Source organism: Saccostrea cucullata, unplaced genomic scaffold, assembly GCF_032062105.1.
Source record: "Saccostrea cucullata isolate Sc308-1 unplaced genomic scaffold, CSIRO_AGI_Scuc_v1 ctg211, whole genome shotgun sequence".
Lineage (NCBI taxonomy): Eukaryota > Metazoa > Mollusca > Bivalvia > Ostreida > Ostreidae > Saccostrea > Saccostrea cuccullata.
The window spans coordinates 38,967-53,488 of NW_026927173.1; the positions used below are offsets into that span (position 1 = coordinate 38,967).

Sequence of the window (14,522 nt, forward strand, 5' to 3'; positions counted from 1 at the left end):
TATAATTTTTACGCAATCGAAGACTAGATGAAGTTAATGTAAGTTAAATTAATAATAAGGGACTAAAGTTTCAAAATATATCAAATAAATAAGATTTTTCACAAATACTAGAACTATGTTGGCTTTTAAATGCTTCAAATCTAAGAATAGATTTGAGCCAAAAAATCCGTAAAAAGTGTTATTTCTCTCTTAGTAAACGATCAAAAGTTTTAGTTTTTGTATCATTTTGTACCTTTATGTGACAACTTTACTATATGTGAAAATTGGAAAAAGTTAAATATAGGAAGCCTATAAAAATATCTAATAAATCCTAAAAAAAAAATTAAGAAAAGTAGAGGAAATTTGGATTAGGAAATATCCATTTTATTTAAATTATCCATGTCAATTTGGTAATATCTTATAGGCCCTATATGGTAGCATCTTTTTATGCAAAAAGAAAAACATTCAATCTTTTGAATTACACGTAGGGATTGCATGTTTGGAAACAGTATTTTTTTTTATTCTTAATGTCCAGGGAAAAGGTAATGACCTTAACCTGACCTTGCCTCTAATATTAAACGGTCAAATTTAATCTCAATGCTGCCATCACTTTGTGATATTGTCCTCTTCATTCATCAAAAATTTAATTAATTTTTAAATACAAGAAATGTGAGAAGAATCCTACCTTAAGACAAAATAGATTCATCCCGTCAACTTGAAAGGTTTGTTTCTTAAAGATATTTCCATCCTCCTGTGATAGCCTGGGGTTTGCAAATACTGTTATTCAACTTCATACGCAATAGAAAAAATATCTTTTGTAAGGTTGCTTTAAAATAAGTTTAATGCAAACAATTATAAAGTAAATAATTATAAAAATGAATAATTTTTTTATTCAATCAATTTTTCAATCTTAAAAAATGTTGCCAGGGGAAATATCTGCTTCTATCTTCATTTAAGCATTTTCTTTATTGTACTTCTAATGAAAAACAGTTTCCCTGACATCCATAATAACATATTTGTGAATAAGCTCTTTCTATGAATCGTTTAGCATCTGAATTATGTATTTAACCAGTTTTTACATATTTTTGAAGTACTAATCACTAAAAAAATTTTTATGCTGATATGCACTTCTGGTTTATATTGTCTTACGTCTTAAACTTTAGCTAACCTATATATTTTTGCAATAACTAGTTAACTTATACTATACTATTAATATTCATTAAAATTAAATGCAGTTTTTTCTGTTTTGAACCATTAAAACTGTGAGGGTGGATTGATTGATTGACTGTATATTGTTTAACGTCCCTCTCGAAATTTTTTCATTCATACATGTATGGATACGCCACCACTTGCCGGTGGAGAGCTGCAAATTTTGTCAAATACTCGACACTCAGAGCCATTGCGTAGTGAGGGATCTTTTACGTGATAACACCTACTGTGACACGGGACTTCGGTTTATACAGTCTCATCCGACGGACCGGTCTCCATGTCCCACAGTCCAGTCGGACTTGAAACCGCGACGTAAGGATCAATTCCTTACTTCGCGACTAACCATTTCACCACGCGAAGAAGAAACACCTTCAATTTTTGGATAATGTGACAAGTATTCTTTAACAAGTTCTCATTAAATACTGGAAATTTAGATTTTCAAATGTAATAAGCAAGAATTAGTGCTTAAATTGCACCAAAATGCTCCACCTGTTGGACCATTAGACTGACTCAGAAGAAGTTCCATCCCTTAAACTTTCTAACACTCCATTTAGATCCTCCAGCCTCCACATTTTACACCAAGCCTTATAGGTCAATTTTACTGGGTCTACTTTGAACGAAAATTCATGCTTTATAAAATCCTCTCTGGAATTGCTTTGGCAGTATTCACTGCTTTTATCATAGAAATGGTGTAAGTATCAAATATATATATATATATATATATATATATATATATATATATATATATATATATATATATATATATATATATATATACATGTATTGCTTTTTGGGTAAGTGGGTATCCATATAAAAAAGTGAATTTCTTTGTGCTCTCTCTCTCTCTCTCTCTCTATATATATATATATATATGATTTCAAAGTAAAATCCTCATATTATTGAAAATTTAATTAAGCACTCTAGTGCAGACGTATCTTGCTTTATTTCAATGCTACCAGTAACAATTTACAATTTTAGAGTACTATTAAGAGAACCTTTTCAGTTTTAGTATTGAATGCATGAAAGTGTCAATTACGCTAATATTAAGTATCAAGACACTTAAATCTTTGATTTTTCCGCAGTTTGTACCTGGACTACCACAAAACCCTGTGGAACCATAGACCAGGGAAATGTCACATTGTGGAAGGAATAGGTAACACAGTAACATAGGATACAACTGAGCTCGCCAGATTTCATTTGCTGCACATATTACAGTAAAACTTGTCTAATCCGGCCACCAATGGTTAAAAAAAATTGGCCGGATAAGATAAGATTCCGGATTACATACGTGTTATATCATTAATTGCTTTGTTTGACATTTTCTCTTATCTCCCTTCGATAGAGTCACCGTATATTATGATTTCTAAAACCTATAACATTTATTTTTTAATTTGTAGACCATGGTTCTGAGGACATGCAGACCACCAAATCAGGCTTGACTTTTATCACCTCTGTAAGTTTTTTTTCAATGAGGCATTAATTTAATTTTTATATAGATATCATATGTTTCTTAACTTATCTATTATTTTGAAGGGGGTAAATGGAGTTTTATCAGGTCGAGTTTATCAGGAATATTACAAGAAGCATAATGTTAGAGGGCGGATCATGTTATTTAACATGGAGAAACCAGAGGAGGGGGTCAAAGAACTGAGGATTACTGGAAACAGGTTCAGTTATGACGACTTCTATCCCCACGGAATCAGTGTGTTAGAGGACGAAGGTAGCTTTATTTAAAATATGTACAGAATAAATCTTGTGGCCAATTCATTTATACAGATATGTTATAGATATTTATTATTGTACTATAAAATATCATTTACTTATTACGAGCATATATTATCACTGTTTGCCACAGATAAGATTTTAAGGTATTTGTTTACATTACATCTACCCTCAGTACATTACTAACACAGCATATTTGCTCTGATAAAGTTCTTTTCTCCTAAAGCGAGACACAGATTGTCTTCTTATCATTTATAAAACATTTTGTAAGAATTCTGCACAATAAAAATGGCAAATATCCTAATACCATACATCAAATAGATGAACTTAAAAAAAACACATTAACATTCTGCATGAACTTGACAGAATAAACAAAATTCCATATAATAATTATCTTAATTAGATTTTATTTTTCCCCCCGAATTCTTTCTTTGTCCATCACTTCAGATAAAGTGTTGTTGTTTGTTGTGGTCCATCGGAATGAACATGATACTGTGGAGAAGTTTGAATTCCTGGAGAAAACCTTAGAACTGAAGCACCTGGAAACTTACACTGGAACCTTAGTTCACACGTATGCACATAAATTACACTCATCGCTACATTATTATTCAAAACTGCTCATTGCAATTTCTTATAAATAATAGCTTCTGGACATCTGGACTATCTTTGATGGGTCTTGAGACAATTTGCATTATTTTTCAGACTCAATGACGTAGTGGCTACAGGACCTGACACGTTTTACACTACAGACTATTTGTATTATCGTGATTCTAGACATATCTTAGAGATCCTTTTTGAGCTTCACTTTGGACATGTCTTGTATTTCAATGGCTCAAACTTTATCATTGCTTCAGAACCAACATATACAGCCAATGGAATTGCTCTCTCCAAAAATGGGAGGTAAGTGTAGATAAAAACCTTTTTTTCTAACTTTAAGAATTTGTTTTCGTTTTGTTTTGTTTGTGAAAAGAGTGAAACCACAGGCTCCTGACGTTACTTATTTTTCTTTTCATAAAAAATATATCACTACCTAATAATAAGCATAGATAAGGGTATATTTTTTTATTAAAAGAAAAATAAGTAACGTCAGGTGCCTGTGAGTGAAAACTTCTGTGTTATTTTTGGCCAATTATAGACTTGTGTATGTCGCTAGTGGAAGTAAGAAAATTATGGTATACAAAAGAGAGCTGAATGACAAACTAACTAAAGTCAATGTAAGTTATCCTTTTTAATAACTTTTGTTTTGTAATGCAAACATGATATTTCACGACCTGGGTTTATCCACCATATTATTAATTCAGCTTTTAAAAAACTGTTTTACATTCATTACAATACTATTAAACAGCTAGTAAACTGCTACAATGTAAAAATGATAAATTCATTTTAAATTTTCATTTTTACCACGTGTTTAGGACATACCACTACATACCGCCCCCGACAACTTAATGGTGGATCCCAAGAGTGGGGATGTCTTGCTGGGCTGCCACCCAATACTATATAAAACTATGAAGCATCTTGATAACCCAGAGGAACCAGCAAGTTCGCAGGTAAGAAGTGGTGATGATAATAATAATTGCGAAAAATAATTATCAAATTTTGATAGAGCGATCAGCCAAAGACATCACCAAAGTAGCTCTAGATGGACACCAGAAGAAAAGAGGAAAGCTGGTCGGCCAAAGAACACCTGGTAAAGGACTGAGGAGAAGGAAATGAGAGACCACAATCTAACATGGGGAGAACTGGAGAGGAATGCTCAAGACAGTGAAAAGTGGAGAAGTCTAGTCCTTGCCCAATGTCCTCCTCGACATAAAAAAAAAGACAAGCGGAAGTTGGGAATGCGATAGCTTCGTGGAAGGTAGTGGATTCAAATCCCGGCTGCGACTGATCTCAGTCGATAAAAAATACAGTAGATAGCAACTGCTCCTTCGACGAGTACATGACACTTTGAAGTGAAAGGTGAAGTGAAGTGAAAGGATGTTGGTCTTTCGGATGAGCCTTTTAAGTTTTTAGTCACGACAGATGTTGGCATAAATAAAGATCCCTGCTAAATGGCGCTGACTGCCGAATTAATTTCTACATTTGCAGTCCTTCACCTTTTTATGATGAAGCCTTTCGAAGTAAAATTCTTTGTACAAGATCTACATGTATCAGATTACATTTGAATTTCTTTATCTCGAACATCGATGTCTCGAATACAAGGAATACAAGCTAAGGGATATGTCGAAGTGATTTGGCAGTCCCAACTGGTTTTTTCTTCTTGTTTTACCATCGTTATCTCGAATTCTTGGAATCTGGGTCCTGCCTTGTTTTGCGGTAGGTAGATATAGTCCTCTTGAGGATGTTTGGACGTACAATTATTTTTAAAATTCGTTTCTGTTTTAACTACATGTACATAGATAAACATATTATTAGGCCACCTAAAGAAAATTGTTTGACTGCCCTCTCCGACTCGGTCTTAAAATATTGGATCGGTAGGTAGGTGAGACTTTTTTTTCAGAAAATGTCAATTCCATTGCTATTTTTAAAAATTCTTTGTTCCAGAGTCGTTAAAAAAAATATTAACTTCTTGTGGGTTACATATAAAAAAAGTTTGAGTCGGGCCAATTTTAGTCGGTCGGGAGAGGGCAGCCAAGCATTAATTTTTAAAGATGGCCTTATCAAATGTATATTAATATATATATTAGTAATTTTATTCATCGAAATTATGGTTTTTAAAACGAGATAATTAATTCTACATATAATTACAGATGCTGTCTTGAGAATACAATTATGTAGTATTCATAATTTTTTAATATAAAACAACTGAAGAAAAGGTCAAAGGTATACTGAAAACGTGTTGCACTTTATAATATTTTCGATAGTCAGACAACCTTCTTAGAATTAATTTAGATGTTCCTTCTCTAGCAATTTAACAATGAAGTGTTGTTTTATTAATTGCTTCATTTCTCACTCATGTTGGGCCTCCATCAAGTGCCACTGGAAAGTTGCAGGTAAAACCTGAACTCATCACTGGGTCTTTTGTGTGCCATCGCTTACTGCGAAACGGGGCCTGGCTATATTTGGCTTCACCTAACGGAACGGCCTCCGTTTAACTATGGATTCTAACCCGAAGATTGCAACAATTAAACAATTTTTAAAGGCAAGCTATTGGCAAACAAGTTGATGAAACAAGATATTAGCGGGTTATTTAAAGTCATTATTTTGCAAGTTCTATGGTCGATACAATGACCTTGTCAGCAAATACAATCTATCATTAATCAATGTTGAGTCATATTAATTATTAAGTCATTACTGTATACAGGGAAATTTCGGGGCGAAAATAACCCTGTATATAGTATTTACACATTGAATTGTATACGAATTTTTTTTTTCATTTTTCTTATCGAGACAAGGTGCATACGACGGAAGAGACCGGTCGGCAATGGATATTTACTCCTCCATATGGCACCTGATCCCACCTCTGATGTCTTTAACAGGTCCAGTCCAAAGACTATTTCTACCTACGTAGCTATTAAAAGCTACGTAGGTACCGTATATACTCGCCTATAAGTCGGTCCGCCTATAAGTCGGTTCTATTTAATAACTAATATATTAGAGGGACTGATCTCATATAATACCATTCATTTTATAGCTCGCCTATAAGTCTGACATGTAGTTTTGGACCAGAGATTAACTCCAAAAAAATCCGACTTATAGGCGAGTATATACGGTATTTAAATCTACCCGAAATAGCTATTTTACCTACTTTCTGCTTTACTTGCATTTTGTGGCCAAACGCAGGAACGGCGCAACATGGCGAGCACTGAATTTTTTGATGCAGTCACACTGATGATGGATATGACAAAAATTTGGTCAAAAAATGATTACTTCGTATATTATCAATTTTGCATAGAAACTAATGTAAAATTGCCGATTCAGAAAGTAATCAATTTTTGGTCAAAATTTTGTCTTATTCATCATCAGTGTGACTGTATGAAAAAAATATGATACTGACCATATGGAACGCCGTCACTGCCTTATAGCAGAACACTACAATTGCATTGTGTCAACTTTCCATTACATTATGTCAACACTTTGTGACATTTAATTACAGTACTATTGCGTTATGTCAACTTTCCATTACACTATGTGAACACTTTGTGACATTTACTTACAGTACTATTGCATTGAGTCAACTTTCCATTACGTTATGTCAACTCTTTATGAGATTTACACACACTACTATTGCGTTATGTCAACTTTCCATTACATTATGTCAACTCTTTATGACATTTACACACACTACTATTGCGTTATGTCAACTTTCCATTACATTATGTTTTAAGTCTTTATGGCATTAACTCGCACTTCAATTACATTGCGCCAATCTTCCATTGCATTATATCAGCTCTTTATGACATTAAGTCAAGACAATTTTACGTGGTGTAAAGATGTTTTTTATATAATTTCAACTCATTATTACTTTATGTGCACTCTCTACTCTATGGTCTAAGTAGTTCATTACATGATGTGAATTAATCTTTAATTCAATATCAAGTCGCTATAACACGATGTCAGAATTTCATTACATGATGTGAAAAAATTGTCACATGTGGCCAATTCTTTACTATATTATGTCATCAATATGCTATATGACAACGGGAATCTATTACATGATGTCAATTTTCCCTTACTTTTTGACAAATCATTATTATGTTATGCCATTGTATCTTTACATTGTGTCTAAAATGCTTAGCCTCTTGTCAGTATATCTTAGAATATTTCAACTCTTTATTGTGTGATGTAAGGTTTAGGTTATTCCTAAAAGTTCGTTTTGTGTTTTCAATATTACATGCACATATGTTAAACATGCAAATAATTTAATTTAAACATATCAAATATTAAATTATACACAAGACTTAATTAATCCTTAATTAAATATCAGGTTAAATTCATAAATAGGATCATATGGAACGCCATCACTGCCTTATAGCATAAAACTATGCATTCATTATGTCAGTCTATCATTACGTGATGTGAACATATCCTTACGTTATGTTAATTTTTTATGAGGTGATGTAAAAATATCTGTACATCATGTCAATGCTGCATTACATGAAGCAAACACATTCTTCCATTATGTCGGCACTTTATAACTTGAAGACCAAAGTTCATTATGTGACGTGAAAATATGTTTACATTGTGTTAAAACTTTATGAATGTTTCTTTATATTATTTCATTTCTTTAATATGTGAGGTCAAAATTGCATTACGTCAAGTTAATTTCGTTTTACATATGTTCTATGAATAAATTTATCATTACATTAAGTCAAAGTCCATTCCCTTTTGTGAGTGTATATTTCTATTATAGCAAAGCATTATTACGTGATGTTAATGTGTCTTTATTTTACGCCGAGGTCATCACAATGTGAGGTGAATACATCTTACCTTTATGTCAGTGCTTTAGGCTGTTTAAAGTTAATTCTACGTTTAACGTCACATCTAAAGTTCAAAACCTACGAGGGAGGGAGGAAAAAAATAAACAAACAAAATTTTCAAACAATTGTGAATTTATTCAAATTAACCTATTCAGTACATTAAAAACATTACAATTAAGTAATAAGAGCATTTAATTGAAATAACACCTAAGATTAATTTCCTTAGCAGAGTTTTTCCTTAGTATGTAAATCAGTTTGAGTCCTATTGTTAGCAAACAATGTAGTCTAAGACTGAATGTGCAGGAAAATGGCTTTTAACTAGGCCTCAGTTGTCCTTTGGATTTATATTGCCACACGTCCATGGTACCCTGGAGGCAAATGCTTCTTCTTGTGGGAAAAGTTGATCAATATCTACAATCAAAATTATTGATGACAATATTTAAAAGTGTTCATGTTGAAATATCCTCAAATTGAATTATGTCATATTTTTTCTTAGTAGTAGATCTACTAGCATTAAGTTTTGAAAGTGTGAATACTAATATTTGGACCATACTGATAGCTGTTAGATTATCTTTAATACCTTGAATTCCACACAAAAGACAGGATTCTTCACATCTTGGAATACCCCAACCACTTTCCTTACTCTCCTTCACTTGAAAGGCCCTATCTTCGGTAAGCTTCTCCCTGCTCAAATGGTTATGACAAGTATATTATCTTTCCCATAAATTGTAGCTATTTGTAGGTACATAAATTATGAAGAAATCAAGTACTTTACTCATTACTGTTCCTTTCGATTTTTACAGAAATATTTTTAATATGAAACATATTAGTAAGATTTAAATGATGCTTTTCACTGTATATAAATCTTGGTTTTTGACACAGTTTCCACTCAGTAAAAAAAGTTTTTCGAATCTCTCCAAAATACAATGAAAAGTTCAGCCAATAGAATCACGAACTGAGAGTCTGTTACTGTCAGTCTGTACATATGATTCGAAGACTGACAAAAAAAATCAACAAACAAGACTTTGTCATTAATATAATCATAAAATAATCTATTTTTTACTTACATTTATGGTCCCAAACTCTTTAATTCTCTAGTTTTCATTAATAAGAGTTAAAGACACCAACTGCCTTAACTGCGGCTATCAAAGCACATTTTCTATCACTACGGGAAGCAGAATTCAGTCGCTAATTGAAGAATCAAACCGGAACGGACATACGGAATTCCGAATTGTTTGTTTTTTTCAAAGACGAATTTCTCATAAACCTACGCGCGCGGGTGACGTTAAACGTAGTTTTAATTTTAAACAGCCTTATTACGTGATGTAAAAAAATTTATAACATAATGTGAATATATATTATGGAGACAGTCCCGGCGTTCCATATTATATCAACACTTTATTACATTATGTCAAAACTCCATTCCTTTATGTGGATATTTAATAAGAATATGTTAACTTTTTCTTATGTGATTTAAAACTATCTTTACATTGCGTTAATTCTTTATCATGTTGATTAAAAATGTTCATTACGTGCTGTAAAATACATTTACATTATGTCAAAGTTGATAACCTTGTTTTCACGACTGGGAAGGGGGGGGGGGGGGGGGGTCCCGATTAATTAGGACGAATTACAGACACATTTTATGGGGGGGGGTCTGACTTCCTCTTTTTTCCGACATAATTTTATCATAGAAAATGTTCATTGAAATTCAGCCCCACTTTTTGCTGAAGTATAAGGGGTAATGAAGTATATTTGGAATTTTTTTTAAGGACTGATCGAAATTGGACTCCCCCCCCCCCCCTTTCACCCGAAATAGGATTTTCGAGTTTGGTTTTAGATTTTTTTTTTCTTTTTCTTGTACGTTATTTTTTTCTGGCTGACAAACCTCCCCCAACTTTCAAAAACGATCTAACGTCACTGGAATTAGTTATTTTTCAGCCATTCCAGGACCAGAATTCTGTTACAAAAATCTACCAGTCCCTCACTTGAATTAATTGACCATGCCTTAGAAAACATGGGCTCATATCAGTGGCGATCTTGGGTTCTTGAAAAGAGTAGGGGATGATATGGTGTCTAAGTTGGGGACCAGGGGGTGAAAGCCCGGAAGCTCTCAGGCTTTAGATTCTTTTATAAGACGTTTCAACTTATTTCAGTTATACTTTATGTAAAACTAATGCAATGTCCTACAAAGTAAAACTAATTGATTAATTTCGTGTATATTTTAGTCACTACAGATGGGACGGCGGGACCCCCCCTCTCCCCACCGACCCACCAGTGCACATATGAAATACGATGTGTTTGCACTTTTTTAAACAAAAAAAAAAAAAAAATGGAGGGTTAAAGACTGATAAAAAGCTTAGGACAGTGTTTTGTAGTTAGATCAGAAGTTTCGGACTTTTCAAAATAATTCAAAATAAAAAGAAAAATATTGCTGCATGACACATACTATTTGATTTGCGATAATTATGAGATTAAACGAACATTGAATTTCGACGTTAAAAAAAATCGTCAATAAAGATTCCATGGGAACATGATCCTATTCATAAACTTAACCTGATATTTAATTAAGGATTAATTAAGTCTTGTGTATAATTTAATATTTGATATGTTTAATTCTAACTATTTGCATGTTTAACATATGTGCATGTAATATTGAAAACACAAAACGAACTTTTAGGCATAACCTAAACCTTACGTCACACAATAAAGAGTTGAAATATTCTAAGATATACTGACAAGAGGCTAAGCATTTTAGACACAATGTAAAGATACAATGGCATAACATAGTAATGATTTGTCAAAAAGTAATGGAAAATTGACATCATGTAATAGATTCCCGTTGTCATGTAGCATATTGATGACATAATATAGTAAAGAATTGGCCACATGTGACAATTTTTTCACATCATGTAATGAAATTCTGACATCGTGTTATAGCGACTTGATATTGAATCAAAGATTAATTCACATCATGTAATGAACTACTTAGACCATATAGTAGAGAGTGCACATAAAGTAATAATGAGTTGAAATTATATAAAAACATCTTTACACCACGTAAAATTGTCTTGACTTAATGTCATAAAGAGCTGATATAATGCAATGGAAGATTGGCGCAATGTAATCTAAGTGCGAGTTAATGCCATAAAGACTTAACATAATGTAATGGAAAGTTGACATAACGCAATAGTAGTGTGTGTAAATGTCATAAAGACTTAACATAATGTAATGGAAAGTTGACATAACGCATTAGTACTGTAAGTAAATGTCATAAAGTTTTGACATAATGTAATGGAAAGTTGACACAATGCAATTGTAGTGTTCTGCTATAAGGCAGTGACGGCGTTCCATAGGATCATGTTCCCATGGAATCTTTATTGACGATTGTTTTTTTTTAACGTCGAAATTCAATGGTCGTTTAATCTCATAATTATCGCAAATCAAATAGTATGTGTCATGCAGCAATATTTTTCTTTTTATTTTGAATTATTTTGAAAAGTCCGAAACTTCTGATCTAACTACAAAACACTGTCCTAGAAGCTTTCTATCAGTCTTTAACCCTCTTTTAAAAAAAAAAGTGTAAACACATCGTATTTCATACGTGCAGTGGTGGGTCGTTGGGAGAGGGGGGATCCCGCCGTCCCATCTGTAGTGACTAAAATATACACGAAATTAATCAATTGGTTTGACTTTGTAGGACATTGCATTAGTTTTACGTAAAGTATAACTGAAATAAGTTGAAACGTCTTATAAAAAAATCTAAAGCCTGAGAGCTTCCGGGCTTTCACCCCCTGGTCCCCAACTTAGACACCATATCGTCCCCCTATAGCTACTCTTTTCAAGAACCCAAGATCGCCACTGATATGAGCCCATGTTTTCTAAGGCATGGTCAATTAATTTAAGTGAGGGACTGGTAGATTTTTGTAACAGAGTTCTGGTCCTGAAATGGTTGAAAAATAACCAATTCCAGTGACGTTGGATCGTTTTTGAAAGTTGGGGGAGGTTTGTCAGCCAGAAAAAAAATAACGTACAAGAAAAAGCAAAAAAAAAAAAAAAAATCCAAAACCAAACTCGAAAATCCTATTTCGGGTGAAAGGGTGAAGGGGGGGGGGTCCAATTTCGATCAGTCCTAAAAAAAATTTCAAATATACTACATTACCCTTATACTTCAGCAAAAAGTGGAGCTGAATTTCAGTGAACATTTTCTATGATAAAGTTATGTCGGAAAAAAGAGGAAGTCAGACCCCCCCCCCCATATAATGTGTCTGTAATTCGTCCTAATTAATCGGGACCCCCCCCTTCCCAGTCGTGAAAACAAGGTTATCAACTTTGACATAATGTAAATGTATTTTACAGCACGTAATGAACATTTTTAATCAACATGATAAAGAATTAACGCAATGTAAAGATAGTTTTAAATCACATAAGAAAGAGTTAACATATTCTTATTAAATATCCACATAAAGGAATGGAGTTTTGACATAATGTAATACAGTGTTGATATAATATGGAACGCCGGGACTGTCTCCATAATATATATTCAAATTATGTTATAATTTTTTTTTACATCACGTAATAAAGCACTGACATAAAGGTAAGATGTATTCACCTCACATTGTGATGACCTCGGCGTAAAATAAAGATACATTAACATCACGTAATAATGCTTTGCTATAATAGAAATATACACACACAAAAGGGAATGGACTTTGACTTAATGTAATGATAAATTTAATCATAGAACACATGTAAAACGAAATTAACTTGACGTAATGCAACTTTGACCTCACATATTAAAGAAATGACACAATATAATATAAAGAAGCATTCACTTCACGTAATAAAGTTTTAACACAATGTAAACATATGTTCACGTCACATAATGAACTTTGGTCTTCAAGTTATAATTAAAGTGCCGACATAATGGAAGAATGTGTTTACTTCATGTAGTGCAGCATTGACATGATGTAAAGATATTTTTACATCACCTCATAAAAAATTGACATAACGTAAAGATATGTTCACATCACGTAATGATAGATTGACATAATGAATGCATAGTTTTATGCTATAAGGCAGTGATGGCGTTCCATATGACCATGTTGCGCAGTTCAGTCTTTTGGCCACAAAATGTAGAAAATAAAAAAAGTAGGTAAAAATAGCTACTTTGGGTAGGTTTAAATACCTACGTAGCTATTGTAAGATAGCTACGTAGGTAGAAAAAATCTTTGGACTGGACCTGTTTAAAGGTCCGTGTTTGCTCCGCTCCCAATATGTATTTTTCCCTGGACTTGGAGCTTAATAAGTCTTCGTTATCTGCATATTTTTTTTCTTTTTTATTCCTCTTATTCCGGACGTCAACAAATATGTTGAAAGTTTCTGGAAAAAAGATTTTCCCACCTACCTACTGACCCAATAATTTTATACTCTGAGTCGGGAGAGGGCACGCAAACATTATCTTAAAGATGGTCCAATCCTTGTGGACTTTTCGGTATAGTAAACTTTTTCTCTGTAGGTGCTGATGTTACACATGGATAGTAGTGGTACTAATACGACAGGTGTTACGGAGCTCTTCTCAGATGACCTTGAACTTTATTCTTCGAGCGTGGCTACTTTGTACAAAAATCGTATGTTAATTGGTACAGTGTGTCACAAAATGATGTACTGTGAAATTAATTCATTATAAAGCATGTGTTTATGTCAAATTCTCCCCTAGTATTGAACAATCTGTGTGCTTTACGAAATACATCTACCTTAAATCTGGAAATTTTTACGTCGATTTTATTTTGCGAATTCGGGTCAAAATGCTGTTGATTAATATTTACGTTTCAAAACTTTGCGAATGACCACTGCTTTCTTTACAGTTTCTTACTGGTGATTTATTTTTAAATATTTTTGCGAATGCAATGAACTCGCAAATGTGCTAAAAATTTATATACAGCAAAAATTTCCAGATTTACGGTATTTACATGCATTCCTATTTGTCAGTGATAGTAATAGAAAGCTTAAGGACATACGCAACATACCTTACCTACTGATTATTTTTCAAGATATTCTTAATTTAAGATAATAGTGCTATCAGATCTTTGTAAACAAAAAATTAGCACGCATTACCAATGATTTTGAAAAGAAATCAATTGATGACAATTCTTGTATAATTCATAGAAATATGTACAAAAATTAAACATGTAT

At 32.9% G+C, this 14,522-nt stretch overlaps 1 protein-coding gene and 1 long non-coding RNA gene across 2 annotated transcripts; one reads left to right on the forward strand and one right to left on the reverse strand.

Annotated features, from left to right (window-relative positions):
• Positions 1-1,769: 1,769 nt before the first annotated feature.
• LOC134273629 (serum paraoxonase/arylesterase 1-like) lies at positions 1,770-14,196 on the forward strand. Its single transcript, XM_062755815.1, has 9 exons — positions 1,770-1,879; positions 2,271-2,341; positions 2,586-2,641; positions 2,722-2,908; positions 3,358-3,481; positions 3,613-3,810; positions 4,046-4,124; positions 4,323-4,457; positions 13,846-14,196. The coding sequence occupies exons 1-9, from the start codon at positions 1,815-1,817 to the stop codon at positions 14,014-14,016; spliced, it is 1,086 nt and encodes a 361-aa protein (XP_062611799.1). The 5' UTR covers positions 1,770-1,814; the 3' UTR covers positions 14,017-14,196.
• Positions 8,362-9,474, reverse strand: LOC134273630 (uncharacterized). Its single transcript, XR_009993459.1, has 3 exons — positions 9,395-9,474; positions 8,908-9,011; positions 8,362-8,738 (listed from the first exon to the last, which is right to left on the reverse strand). It is a non-coding gene; the product is annotated as an uncharacterized LOC134273630 (long non-coding RNA).
• Positions 14,197-14,522: the final 326 nt, after the last annotated feature.

Bases quoted from the DNA above. Each gene is read 5' to 3' on its own strand.
- LOC134273629 (XM_062755815.1), top strand. From the start codon at position 1,815: ATGCTTTATAAAATCCTCTCTGGAATTGCTTTGGCAGTATTCACTGCT. The intron at 2,909-3,357 runs GTAGCTTTATTT...CCATCACTTCAG, and splicing joins CAGTGTGTTAGAGGACGAAG to ATAAAGTGTTGTTGTTTGTT. The intron at 4,125-4,322 runs GTAAGTTATCCT...CCACGTGTTTAG, and splicing joins ACAAACTAACTAAAGTCAAT to GACATACCACTACATACCGC.